The sequence below is a fragment of the Trifolium pratense genome, linkage group LG3, assembly GCF_020283565.1.
Source record: "Trifolium pratense cultivar HEN17-A07 linkage group LG3, ARS_RC_1.1, whole genome shotgun sequence".
Classification (NCBI taxonomy): Eukaryota; Viridiplantae; Streptophyta; class Magnoliopsida; order Fabales; family Fabaceae; genus Trifolium; species Trifolium pratense.
In genome coordinates this window covers 19,735,139-19,749,593 of record NC_060061.1, presented here as the reverse complement: position 1 = coordinate 19,749,593, position 14,455 = coordinate 19,735,139, and the positions used below count along the sequence as shown (strand labels likewise).

General features: G+C 35.1%; 2 protein-coding genes across 6 annotated transcripts; one reads left to right on the top strand and one right to left on the bottom strand.

The window, feature by feature from the left end:
• Positions 1–462: 462 nt before the first annotated feature.
• Positions 463–936, bottom strand: LOC123914728 (copper transporter 6-like). Its single transcript, XM_045965907.1, has one exon. It carries the CDS (start codon positions 934–936, stop codon positions 463–465), a length of 474 nt encoding a protein of 157 aa, XP_045821863.1.
• A 2,889-nt stretch (positions 937–3,825) lies between these two features.
• On the top strand, positions 3,826–13,405 carry LOC123918652 (receptor homology region, transmembrane domain- and RING domain-containing protein 2-like). Of its 5 annotated transcripts, XR_006812867.1 has the most exons (6): positions 10,354–10,532; positions 10,648–11,101; positions 11,282–11,664; positions 11,862–11,946; positions 12,059–12,175; positions 12,660–13,405. XR_006812867.1 is itself a non-coding variant. In XM_045970736.1 (3 exons), exons 2-3 carry the CDS (start codon positions 12,151–12,153, stop codon positions 12,926–12,928), a joined length of 294 nt encoding a protein of 97 aa, XP_045826692.1. In that variant the 5' UTR covers positions 3,826–3,854; positions 12,114–12,150; the 3' UTR covers positions 12,929–13,405. The 5 variants fall into 5 exon arrangements, 1 of the variants encoding a protein (XP_045826692.1); XR_006812869.1 differs by having other exon boundaries at positions 10,328–10,532; positions 10,648–11,664; XR_006812866.1 differs by having other exon boundaries at positions 11,282–11,946.
• Positions 13,406–14,455: the final 1,050 nt, after the last annotated feature.

Here is a 14,455-nt window from a genome sequence, read left to right as displayed (position 1 = left end):
ATAAAGATTAAAATTTTGTAGTCATGAATTCAGATGTGGCTTAGTACAAAATTATTATAAATTGTACATTCAAGTAAGCCAGTATACACTAATCCTAACTTGATGAATAAACTTCTCTCTGTAATTCTTTGTAGGAACACCATACAAGTGTGAGGTAACATATTTTTCCTACACATATATACTATATAGTTAATAACAAAATGATTCGCATAAAGTATGCATTACGAGGATTTGTTGCGGTCAGTAAATCCACCGATTCACATAGTCATCATATCGGTAGCTATTGAATGGAGATCAATTCAATACTTAGCACATATTTTGATTTCAAAACAAATAGAAACACCAAACTTGAATTTTTATATTGTCACAAACTTAGTATACGAATTGATATATCAGTATTCATCATTCAGCACACAATATTAATATTAATGAGCACTTAAGAAATTACAATTTCATAAAAGATTAACAAGTCATAGGAGGAAGATCATAAGGCTTATCATGAAGTGGTTTTTTGAAAGCACGGCTACAAAAGAAAAATCCAAGAGCATGACCAAGCAAAGCAACCAAGAACACACCACCATTGAAAGACATAAGTGCCAGCATAACCAAATAAGCTAATCCAACCCTAAGAACATGCAAAAGCGTCTGAACTAGACCGGCCACCGTAGGATTGGAATCTGGTTTGATGAACTGGGTGTGGGAGAGTAACTCGATGAATACAGACATGGCGAAAACCATGAACAATGCCAACAGATAATTAGCGGTGTTACCGGCAGGCCAACCATTGAAGAGAATCAATGCATCCTTACCCCAAAAGAATGTCATATGCATCATCATGCCGTGCATCTTATGACCCGTCATCATTGTAGTATCATTGGTTGATGATGATTTTGGTGGCATTGACATCCCATCCATTCCACCGTGCGACATATCCATGACTTTAGCGGTTGTGTTTGGTATGAACCGTTGTTCTGTCTATATTCATATACTAGAAGGGTTTGCCATACAATACAAATACAACACAGAGTGAAGTTGTGAAGTACAATATTGGATTAATAAGGTAATAAATCGCATTGTACTGCATTACATTTTAATTGTACTGCACTGTCTAATTATACTATGATTTTTACCGATTTGGAATTGTTTCTTTTAGGTGAACTTGGTCTTGGCAAAGTACACGTGTACATGTGTATATCTAATTTCTTTTTGTCATGGTAAACGGTATTTGTGATAATAGTTAAGAAAATAAAAATGGAAATAAAATCAAAAGTTTTAAGTAAAAATGATATTATTTTTTTAAAAAAATTTTAAGCATTGAATGCATTATATGACCATTTTTACTTCCTTAATGATTGCATGAGGAAAAGTTAGTTCTATGCTCTCATTTCTCCTTCCAAAATCTTAGCCGTCACCACTTTTCTTCTTATTCTTCTTGATCTACCGAAGAGGGGTGTTTTAGGGTCAATTTTGACATCCCTCCGCATTGTTTTTCATTCTCTTTTAGTTAAATAAGTGTTTACCACGTATTTTCAGTCTTCTTTCGATTGTTTTTGTGATTTACCGTCTTTGTGCGGTGTGTTTTTTTTTTGTCTTAGTGCGGTGTTTATTTGATTTAGGTCGAAAGATTAGGTTTGATGAAGTGCAGATTCAATCAATAACATGAAGTTCAGTTCGGTTTTTTTAACACCCCTACCCTATTATGTTTATTTTAAACCAGTTCAGTTCGGTTGGCGATCTGTCAATCTGTTGCTCAGTTTGGTTTATTTTTGCTATTCAATTCAGTTTGGCGGTTCGGTTCAACTTTTTGAATTTTTAACACCCCCACCCTATTATGTTTTCTTTACAATATTCAATATACACTCATATGTAAGACTGAACATAAAAATGCATTTTGATTATGAATTTATGATCAACATTATTCACACACACTTAGATTTTTATAAATTGAATCTGTTTTCAGTATAAGTGAGAGAATATCCATGCTCAATAGGACTGATGTGTTGAGAAAATAAACAAACAAGTTATCACTAAAAAGGAAGAAAATAACATACAAACATCATTTTTAATTAGTGTGCCATATGGAAACACATTTGATTATGGAGTACTTATTATTTGCTAGGATGGTGATCAAATCGTCTATGGTATGATAAAGGTCGGCGAGGATGTACTGTTATAAGGGCAATTGTTTCCCTTGGTGGAGAAGATTGACAATCTCCAACCTTGTAATATGAAGAATGAGCACAAAATCAACCAATAATATGAAGAAAGGCGACATGTTCTTCACCGAAAACAACACCTACCATTTTAGGAAGATGCTTAATGGAAGATAACATGGCGGTGGCACCAGGAACATAAGCTTCAATGGGGCCATCGGAAGAGACCAGTAATAGATGACATGTCGAAGAGAGTCAGGCCAAACAACTCATAGCTTTTTGCAACAAGTTTAAACTCGTGCCATTTAATTAATGGTACCATCAACATGATATTTTACTTTATAAATTCATGTACAACCAATTGCCTTCTTACCTGCAGGCAATTTTGTCAAAATCCAAGTATGATTCTGAATCTAATCAAGAGAAGAAATTTCTTAATTCATAGCTGATTGTCCACATTTGTGTTTAACAACTTGTTTATCCGAGCAAGGTTTAATTTCAGTGGATATAGAGAAAATGTAAGACTTGTAAATTCTGAAATATTTGAAAGGAAAGGTATCTAGTTATGCAGTAAGCGTGAGTATTGAGTAGAAGGTGCAGCAGAAAATTAGGCGTTGGTTATTCTCTCAAGATTTATTTCAAATTGACATACATGAAACATATACTTTCAAATTTTAGATTTGGTCTGTGTATATATTGTGTCAGTGTGTGTGTTTTTGTGTTCGCTAAGGTTTTGCTACTATTGAACAACAATGAGCTGTTTCAAAGGTTTGTTAAGTTGTTAATCTTAAGAAACAACGAGGAATATTAGAATTTTGTTTTCTAACCTATGTTTCTTTGAGTTCTTTTTGTAGGAGCAACAAAGTCTTGGTCCCAAGATGAAAAAATAGACACGAATGGAATCGATGATCTTAAGAAACCATTGTTTAGCCTTAGAGGAGGCAAAACTCCTCGATACTAACCAAATAATTGAAGCTGTCGAAGATTCTGACTTTGGAGCAGAACTTGTTATAAGTTAAACGAATGACATGAACAAAGTGAATGAAATTCATATGAACAGAAACCAAGTTTTGTTAAGCCTCTTATTTTCTGTCCCTGTGTCTGTGTTTTCCATGATTCTTCCCATGCTTCATCCATATGGTGATTGGTTAAACTATATTCATAAGATGTTCACTCTTGGGTTGTTCTTAAGATGGATCCTTAGTACTCCTGTTCAGTTCATTGTTGGCAAAAGGTATTATGTGAATAATGATTTAATCCTATTTTGGAAAAATACGTTATCCGGTTCTTTTAAGTCCTATTTCGTGTACACCATTACCCTTTTCATTTCATTGTGCGAAAAAGGGTAATAGTGCACACAGAATATATACACATAATACAAAAGAATGACATAATTAAGATTGTTCCTGGTGCTAAAATTCCTGTTGATAGTATTGTTATAAAAGGGAAAAGCCGTGCAAATGAAAGCATGATCACAGGTGAATCAAGACCTGTTAATAAAATTCCAGGAGATAAGGTATTGTGTTCATATTGTGTAACTTTTTAGTTATGATTAATTAGATATGAAATAATAGTAATTACGAGAGTATGTGACATAACTGGGAACATTGCACTAATCTGGTGAACAGGTTATCAGTGGTACAATCAATGAGAATGGTTGTTTACTGGTCAGGGAAACTCATGCTGGATCTGAGACTGCACTTTCTCAAATTGTTCAACTTGTAGAAGCTGCTCAACTTGGAAGAGCGCCAGTCTAGAAGCTTGCAGATGATATTTAAAAGGTTTTTGTTCCAATGGTGAGTGTTCTTTTGTCATCTTAAGGTGTGAGGACCGAGGATAACAAACTATGACCATGGTTAGCGAGTTTATCAACGCAGCTACTCCAACGATTTCTTAAAGTCCATGGCACAATATCCATATTCGTGATGGCGCTCAACGCAACTTTAGAATCGCTCTCCAACCATATATTATTCCAACCATGTATGCTAGCGTTCTCTAGGGCGATAATCATTCCCATAAACTCTGTATGCAACACAGAATCGTGTTGGAGTTTAGCTGCAAAACTGCCAAAATGGTTGGCAGAATGGTCGCGGAAATTACCTCCGCAAGCCGAGGAATTGTGCAAGAAAGAACCATCAGTATTTACCTTAATCCAGAGGATACTCGGCACTTTCCACAGTACCAAACTGATTGTAGGCACGTCTTTAAGCTGAATTGGCACCTGTAACGTCTGCAGAATTGACAGTTTTGCGCTCGACTTGCTAGACCAGCTTTTCATGAGTGCAGCACTATTCACAATGAACGTTTTTATTTTCATTTGTGCAGCATGTAATGAAATAGATGCGTTATTAAAACGGATACCATTTCGTGCCATCCATATAGTATGGAAAAAATGGATAATGGCGGCTGTAGCAAGGTCAAAAATCTGGTCGTCCCAAGCTTGATGGCAACTCGTAAAAACTGTGTTGAACGTTGTAATATCAAAGTGATGATTAAAAATATTGTCCAACCATATCCATAGTGCAGCTGCAAACGGGCAATGGAGAAAAATATGGGAACTGGTCTCAGCAGAGGCCATGCATAAAACACAAATACTTCAGTAGAAACTATCGTGCACCCGCGTTTTATTAAAATTTGAGAGGCCTATACTCAACCACAAAAGCTAGCTTGAGAGTTGAGGTTTGCACTAAACTTATAAAGGCTATCTTTACCATTCCAAAACTGAACAGGCTGGAACATGAAATCAACAACAACGGGTGTTAGAATTTGGGAGGCCTATACTCAACCACAAAAGCTAGCTTGAGAGTTGAGGTTTGCACTACACTTATAAAGGCTATCTTTACCATATCTCTAGCCAATGTGGGACTTCTAACACGTTTCATCAAATTTTCATCGGTAGGCATTTCCTCATGCAAACATCGCCAAACTACAAATGAATTGGATGAGGGAATATGGTTAAACCAGATAGGGACTGTCCAATTATTCGCTGGTGTGGAAAGAGGAACTGATACGCAAGTTTTGATGTCAAAATTCCGTCTACCGAGTCCTTCCAAACAAATCTGTCATCGAACTGCTGATCTGGAAGTGTTACCGCAGAAATTCGATCAACCACACGCATATCCGCAAGCGAAGAATTCAGAGTCTTAAAAATCTGTCGCGGGATATGTAGCAGATCTACCAATGATTCACCTAACCAATTATCCTTCCAATATGAGATAGTATCTCCTTTTCCAATGAGCCATAATGAATGATCAATGACAGCTGCATAATGATGTTTAAGACCATGCCATATAGAAGAACGAAGGAAGGTTTTAGTCGGTGTACCATTCTTAAAATAGTGAGCGCCACAAAGAATCGCCCATTGGTCCTTGCTAGACAGCATCTTCCGACAAAGAAGAAACATGAGAGACTCGTTAATCTTAGACAGAGGTCTTACATCCAAACCACCAACCTCATAAGGTGTACAAACTGTTTTCCAAGTGATGGTGCAAATTTTCTTTGTATTTATATCACCGCTCCACACAAAGTTGCCAATCCATGTATCAGGTTTCTTCAACATGTTCTTGGGCCAACGATAAACATGAAAAGAATAAACAAGCATTCCGTGAATTACCGAAGCACACCAACTGAACTCTTCCCATAATTGAGAGTAGAGAGCCTTTCCACGTTGCGAGCTTCACTTTAATTCTATCTGCCATGGCCTGAAACTGAATTTCCTTAAGTTTACCAACAAACATAGGACATCCAAGATAAGTGAACGGAATGGTGCCTGCAGTAAACCCCAGAAAAGTTCGTGATAACCATCAAACGGGAATTTGCTCTTCGTCTTGTTAATGAGCTGTCCGGACCATGCACCATATTCAGGATGCAGCGAATATTTCTTTCCGTACCCTTGCAAAAGACCATAATATCGTCGGCATAAAGGACATGAGACGGAACTGCGACCCCTCTACATAGCAGCATCGGCTAAAAGACTGCCATTAGTCTGGGCATTAGACAAACACCTACTAAGCATTTCTTCCACAAGACAGAACAATAGAGGGGAAAGAGGATCCCCTTGACGTACACCACGAGCACAACTGAAGTAATATTAGATATATATCATCTGTACCTAACTTTCTCACGGTCTTATGAAGTCAGCTTGAAGACGAGTCAAGTCTGCCCATAATTTTCTGCGTGTCAAATAAGATGTGCTAGCGTATACTGCTGCTATATAAATTAAAGTCTGATTAATTAGCAATTCCAAAACAATGCATTGTTCCGAAGCAAAAATCATACGAGGCTTGTGAGCATGACTCCACAAGGCCCAAAGATTAGGTGGAAGATGGTCCCTATTATTTACACTATAACTCAACATATTTAAGCTCTTCCAATACCACATCTGTGTTTTCTCAATAACAATCATCGGTTCTGCGATAAATATGAATTCCGGTCTGTATGAATGATATATATTCTTCAAGGCAACTTTTGATTCCGGGTTGCCAATGCTCCGAATGTTCCAAAAGAGGAGCTTCATTAGGAATGATGTGGAGGAGCACCCTTAGACCGGGTCTAATAAGATTGGCCAGCACTACATGCTAATTTAAGGTTGGTCTTGTTCTGTCACATCTGCCCAAGCTTTACGAATATTCTTAATATCATGCTGAGCTACTAACGGCAGATCTTTGTTCCGTGTGTCTCTAAGATAAGGAGGAGTTTCCTGGACTTGTGTGGTACCTTCCGCCTCATTGTGATCTTCCATAATAATCATGTTTTCCTCCCATGAGTCCGATGCTGCACTGACTGTCGTATGCTGTTCCAATTCACAGTTTTGTACCGGTTCTAAAACAGGTGAATGCGTGGAGACCCTAAGCTCGGGTGTGTGCATCTTTTTATTATCGGTTTGCCCCGGCATCTCAGGTGCAGTAGCCGCAGCCTTAGAAGTATTATGAGTAGGTGTATTCTCCTTCTTCTTGTTCTCTATCATATGTATAACAGCAGCATCATTCAAAATCTCATCGTGGACGATTTCGTCGGTTACATTTTGTAAAGCAAAGCTAAACGAAGATGAAGCCTTTGTAGTCGCAGCCATAGCAACGCCATCACCACTATGAGGGTGTGTGGCGAGTTCTGTCGGTATCACCATTGGTTTCTTTCCTTCTGCAACCATAATTATTGGACTCTGCTGCAACGGTACAGAAACAGCCACAGGTTTATTGTGAATTATTTCCTCAGATTGATTCTTAACCTTAGCAACATACTCCTTTTTTATCACTTTGTGAACAGCCTCGGAAGTCTCCTTCTTCCTGTGATCTTGCTTTTGTTCCATCTTAGGTGGCTGAAGCCATTTACACGCCGAGATGTGGTGCCCAATAGCATATACTTTCAAATTTTAGATTTGGTGTGTGTATATATACTTTGTGTGTGTGTGTGTTTGTGTTCCCTAAGGTTTTGCTATTATTGAACAACAATGAGTTGTTTCAAAGGCTTGTTAAGTTGCTAATCTTAAAAAACCACTAGGAATTAGAATATTGTTTTTCTAACCTATCTTTTTTTGAGTTTTTTTTTGTAGGAGCAACAAAGTCTTGGTCCCAAGATGAAACAATAGACACGAATGGAATCGATGATCTTAAGAAACCATTGTTGCAGATTCAAGAAGATATTACACCAGGTACACTTACACCTCAAATAAACAAATTTTTTATTCTAAAGTTAGAAGAGTTTTGATACATGTAATTCTCTTCATAAAGTTCTGATATTTCTGATCCAAATATATTGTAGGCAAACAAAATAAAAGAAACAATAGAAGAAACTGGAGTTGATGTTAATGAGCTGAATGGGAAAAAAACATCCGAATGCCGAATCAATATTAAGGGAATGACTTGCACAAGTTGTTCTCAATCTGTTGAGCATGCTTTTCAAATGGTTGAAGGTGTAAAAAAGGCAGTAGTTGGTTTAGCCTTAGAGGAAGCAAAAGTACTCTTTGATCCTAAGCTCATTAATGCCAACAAAATAATTGAAGTTGTAGAAGATTCCGGGTTTGAAGCAGAACTTGTTAGTTCAAGGAATGATATGGAACAGAGTGCATTTGAAAATATAGTCCGGTGTGAATCATGTTCAAATGGACTTGACAAAACATAAAGTTACATAAAGTATTGGTTGAAATACTGTATTGTATTGAGCACATTTTGATCAATGAAATGCTATAAGCACGTTTTACTCAAAAAAAAACATAAAGTTACAGTGAGCTAACATGGATGTGGTGGTTGCACTTGGAACTAATGCTGCTTATTTTTATTCAGTATATGTTGTAATTAGAACACTGACTTCAAACACATTTCAAGGATAAGATTTCTTTGAGACAAGTTCCATGCTGATGTTTTCCATGCTTCTTCCCATGCTTCCTCCATATGGTGATTGGTTAAACTATAAGATTCATAAAATGTTCACTCTTTGTTTCTGTGACTTTTTCACCGTCGTTTTAAGATTATTTACAAAAAGTCAATAAGTGACATTGATATGAAATTAACGTAGAAAGTTACATATTCTAGTTACATTGATATGTAACTTTTTTTTCGACAAGAAAATAGTTACATATTTTAGATTCAATATTCTTCAACCTCAAAAAATATTCGACTAACTCACATTAGGATGTATTCTCACTTGCTTACCTCTAGAACACATGTTTTGTAAATTTGGTTAAACAAATAATTTATTCTTAGATATAAATAAATTGTATCTATCCATGATATTGAATATTAACGAGCTTTTCTTAAGATGAATTGTTCGAATGAATTCGGGTTTAATTTTTAATAGAAACAATTTTTAATCAGAGTTTATTTATTTCATAGCCGAACTTCGAATTACCGGATTTCTTTCCCTAAAAGTAGAGGATTAATAAAAAATGAATAAACTACATCTAATAAAATTAAGTCTAGCTTTTTTTTTTTTTTTAAGTTTTAATCACGACATCACATTATATGTGCGGTAGTTGAGCTTTGAACTTGAGATATTCCACTTATTGACGCCGAAATTTCTAACTACTTAAAAGAAAAAAAATGAGAAAACTTTAGTATTTAGTTTTTCTCCCAATTTTAGTGTTCCCTTTTTTCTTTCGCCCATCACAATCATTCGTACCTCTTCATTTTTCATTTTTTCTTTGCCATGTTATATATCCTAGCGGGCAAGTCCGTTCCGTGCCTGTCTGTGTCTAACTTATGTAAAAAAAAAAAATATGTCTTATATTATTGTGAGTTTGTCAATAAAAAAAAAATTGTTGCTACTAAAAAAATCAAGGGTATTGTTGGTATTATTGTTAAGTGTTATTTCAAATTATAGTGAAGGGCAAAATGAACCAATAAAACGCCAGCTCAAACTCCCCTATCCCCTTTATATATTGTTATAGATAGATCAAATTGTAATCGTTCTACGATAATTTTTTAATTTTAATCGTTTGATTTTTTTATTAAAATTTAAAAGAAAATGTTAAATAGCGTCCCGGAACACTTAGTTAAACATATAAATATGAAAATTTTATCTCTAGGAATGACAATTTGACCTATATCCAGAGGGTACTCGCAAAAATTACCCACAACGGATAGGGTAAAAACCCGCATTTTTGGTACGGACACGGGTATGAGTAATTACCCGTAAAAATGAACGGGTATGAGTGCGGGTACGGGTACCTTAGTACCCACCCACCCCATACCCGCATATATTTATTTATTTTATTTATATTAGTATATTATAATATATGTAAATCAATTTAAAATAATACAACTCTACTAAACTATTACATATTTTTAATAAAAATGTTTATTTATAACATAATATAAAAATAATGTGAATATTTAACATAAATATGAACTTTAACGTAAGGTTAGTAATAATTTTGTTTATAATTTTTATTAGTTAATATTAAAATCTTTATTTTTTTTTTAATTCTGTTAAAATTATATGATATTTTATAATTGATCAATTTATTTTTAATAAAAATGCGGGTAACGAGTATGGGTATGAGTACCTAGGTACCTATTGGGTATGGAGAAGGGAAAAAAGTTGTTACTCACGCGGGTATGAGAATGGATACGCGTATTTTTTCAATCCGTGAGTATGGGAATGAGTACTATAGTACCCTACCCATACCTTACCAATTGTCATCCCTATTTATCTCGTAAATTGTGATATCAAAAATTATTATTCTCTTTGATCGTTAACCATTATCATCAATTTTTTTTTCCTGAGATCTCACCTCCTTTACCTTGCACAAAATTTTCTATCGATAAAAACATAAACGGAAAAGAAGCTTGAAAATCAACGTGAACAGTGAACGCGGTGATCCATTCTCAGCCCACACCGCCGTCGTGAGCAAACAACGAAGTGGCTGGCTCCTCCACACTTGTACGTTGTCGTCACCGTCGCATATATCTCCCTCTCATTGTTTATTATTTTCATTTCATTATTATTATTTTTTTCACTCATCCTTAGATTAATCCAACGGCTGTAAATTTCACAGGAGACACAACAGGAGAAGATGAAATGTGAGGTGTAGTACAAATGTACTACAATATTGTGAAGAGGAGTACAAATGTACTACAGTAGTACAGTGCAATACATAAGCAAATGTACTATAAATTCACTGTTAATTAATAATAGGTTTGTGAAAAAAATCGATTCCATTCATGAATAGGTTTGTGAAACTCAAAGGTTTCTTAAGATCATCGATTCCATTCATGCCTATTTTCGTGTTCACATGGAAAATAGACGTGAATGGGATCATGATCTTATGAAATCTTTGTTACAAACTCAACAAGCTCATGTAATGTTACACTTACACCTGGTATATACAGTTACATCTTCATTGTTTGCTGCTACTTTATCACCTAGTTTGGTTGCTTCATCGCCCTGTCCTATGTTTTCGCTGCTGTTCTGCGCCAGATTTGACAGTTTAGGTGGAGTTTTGGGACCAGGTACTGTGTCTGTGTATGTTTTGTTGTTCCCGAGTGTTGTTGTTTACCTTGTATTTGTTTTAAGTATGTAACTTTGGTGATGTTGTTGTCTGTCATGGTTTTGTTATGAACCACACCAGTGTGTGAAGGTGGTGGATTGGATCTTATGTATAGCTGTTTTTCTTTGAGTTCTTTTTGTAGGAGCAACAAAGTCTTGGTCCCAAGATGAAAAAATAGACGCGAATGAAATCGATGATCTTAAGAAACCATTGTTTAGCCTTAGAAGAGGCAAAACACCTCGATACTAACCAAATAATTGAAGCTGTCGAAGATTCTGACTTTGGAGCAGAACTTGTTTTAAGTTAAACGAATGACATGAACAAAGCGAATGAAATTCATATGAACAGAAACCAAGTTTTGTTAAGCCTCTTATTTTCTGTCCCTGTGTCTGTGTTTTCCATGATTCTTCCCATGCTTCATCCATATGGTGATTGGTTAAACTATAAGATTCATAAGATGTTCACTCTTGGGTTGTTCTTAAGATGGATCCTTAGTACTCCTGTTCAGTTCATTGTTGGCAAAAGGTATTATGTGAATAATGATTTAATCCTATTTTGGAAAAATACGTTATCCGGTTCTTTTAAGTCCTATTTCGTGTACACCATTACCCTTTTCATTTCATTGTGCGAAAAAGGGTAATAGTGCACACAGAATATATACACATAATACAAAAGAATGACATAATTAAGATTGTTCCTGGTGCTAAAATTCCTGTTGATAGTATTGTTATAAAAGGGAAAAGCCGTGCAAATGAAAGCATGATCACAGGTGAATCAAGACCTGTTAATAAAATTCCAGGAGATAAGGTATTGTGTTCATATTGTGTAACTTTTTAGTTATGATTAATTAGATATGAAATAATAGTAATTAAGAGAGTATGTGACATAACTGAGAACATTGCACGCATGTGGTGAACAGGTTATCGGTGGGACAATCAACGAGAATGGTCTTTACTTGGTCAAGGCAACTCATGTTTATCATTTATTCTATTAAGGAGATATCTGGAGATTATGGCTAAAGGGAAAACTAGTTTCGGTAAGCTCTACTTATTTTATGCTCCTGTGTTTGTGTTTTCCATGATTCTTCCCATGCTTCCTCCATAAAGATTGGTTAAACTATTAGATTCATAAAATGTTCACTCTTTGTGTCTGTGACTTTTTCATTGTCGTTTTAAGGTTATTTACATATACTAAGAAAACTAATAAATTTTGATGAAATTATTTGTCTTTTCGTATAATAATACTCTTAACTATTTATTGGATTTTGATTCCCTGCCATCACAAATCCCACATTCGCGCAATTAGTATATTGGTAGTCGTTGGATCATGATTGCGTGAATGCATGAGATTTGTGACCGTGACAACTCCAAATCCCTATATTGTGTCATTGTGTGTCTTTTTGTGTTCGTTAAGCAAACAATGCGATTGTGCTAGAGTTGCAGCTCCATATATTTGTTAAGTTTTTCAATCTCAAAATACACTGATGAAATATAATTTTGTTTTGAAATTTCTTTTTGCAGGTTTAATGGAGAAGTCTTGGTCTGCAGATGAAAAAGTAGACTCAAATGGGATCGATGATCTTAAGAAAACTTTGTTACAAACTCAAGAAGCTAATGTTACACCTGACCACACATGTGCCATCTGCCTTGAAGACTGTTGCGTTGGAGAGAAGCTCAGGATTCTTCCTTGCTGTCACCAGTTTCGTGCTACCTGTGTGGATTCTTGGTTTAATTTGTGGAGAACCATTAGCCCAGTTAGCAAGCGTGATGCAAGAATGGGTTTTGATTGATCCATGGCACACTTAAGAACATCATGGTTTTGCCAATTCACTGATGTTGGTATTAGTGAGGTTTTTGTTTAGATAGATCCTCTATGAAAAGCTGATACAGTCAAAAACTTGCATGAGATAAACCATAATTCATCTGTAAAGGATTTTTTTATTTTTTTTTTGCAAAACATTAACAAGAAACCTTTGCAGATGGATTACGATTTATCTCTTATTTAAGACCATTTTTTTAAAATAGATATTTAAGACCGTGTTTTGGCTCCTTCAAGTGTCATTTTTAGGTTTGTGAAAACAGGGGAAAATTGGACTACGGATAAATCATTTGTGTGTTTAATCTAGATTTGGATTATTGTAGTTTCTTATAGGTTTCTTTGCTTGTAATTTAGGCCTGACTATTAAGATGTTTGGTTTATTTAAGGCTTTGCCTTTGCCATAACAATGTACCTTGGTGATTTATAATATTAAGCTTGTATTGAATGTGACCTTTCTTTCTTTATATATATATATATATATATATATATATATATATATATATATATAGAGTCAGGATCCGTTGACACCAACTAGTTTGACACCAAATGTTACACCTCTCAATAACGTTTTAACCGATATAAATTTTATAAAATCCACCGTTGGATTGAAAGTTTACATCATATAGATCATTTGTGTAAAATTTCAAATAAATCCAAAATCATTTGATATGTTATTGAGATACATCAAAATTAACGGTTTTTGTATTTTTTTAAATGCCGTTAATCTTTATGTGTCTCAATAGCATGTCAAATGATTTTGGATTTGTCTGAAATTTTACACAAATGATCTATATGATGTAAACTTTCAATCCAACGGTGGATTTTATAAAATTTATATCGGTTAAAACGTTATTGAGAGGTGTAACATTTGGTGTCAAACTAGTTGGTGTCAACGGATCCTGACTCATATATATATATATATATATATATATATATATATATATATATATATATATGAAGCTACACTTTAAACCCATCAAGAATTGATGATAATTTGTTTATCGAAAGGTCACGACATATCAAGTCTGTTTAAAATAGAGTTTTCTCAATTGAAATTGTTGGAGCCTTGATAACCTCATCCGAGTATATAATATGAATGTTATTTTCTTGTGTAAAACACTAACATACAAAAAAAAATCGAAGAAATTCGAGTGACACTTTGCCATTAAATGGGCCTTAATTGTACAACTAGAAAGATGAAAACTCAATAAATATGAAATTAGGAAAATAAATAGATTGTTTGTGGTGTTCAAGGGTGACCTTGAAGATGTGCTGGAGGTGCGGTTGCACATGACTCCATCGTGTGTGCGCACGCGCGCACGCTTGCATGTTTAATACTTATATAAAAAAATGGACAAACTTTGCACAACACACAAAATTTGAATCTGTTCGATGGTTTTCCTTCTCATAATTAGGCATGGCAATAAAACCCATACCTGTGGGTACCCACCCAAACCATACCCGCTTTGACGGGGAAAACCCGAGTTGACTGGGTTTG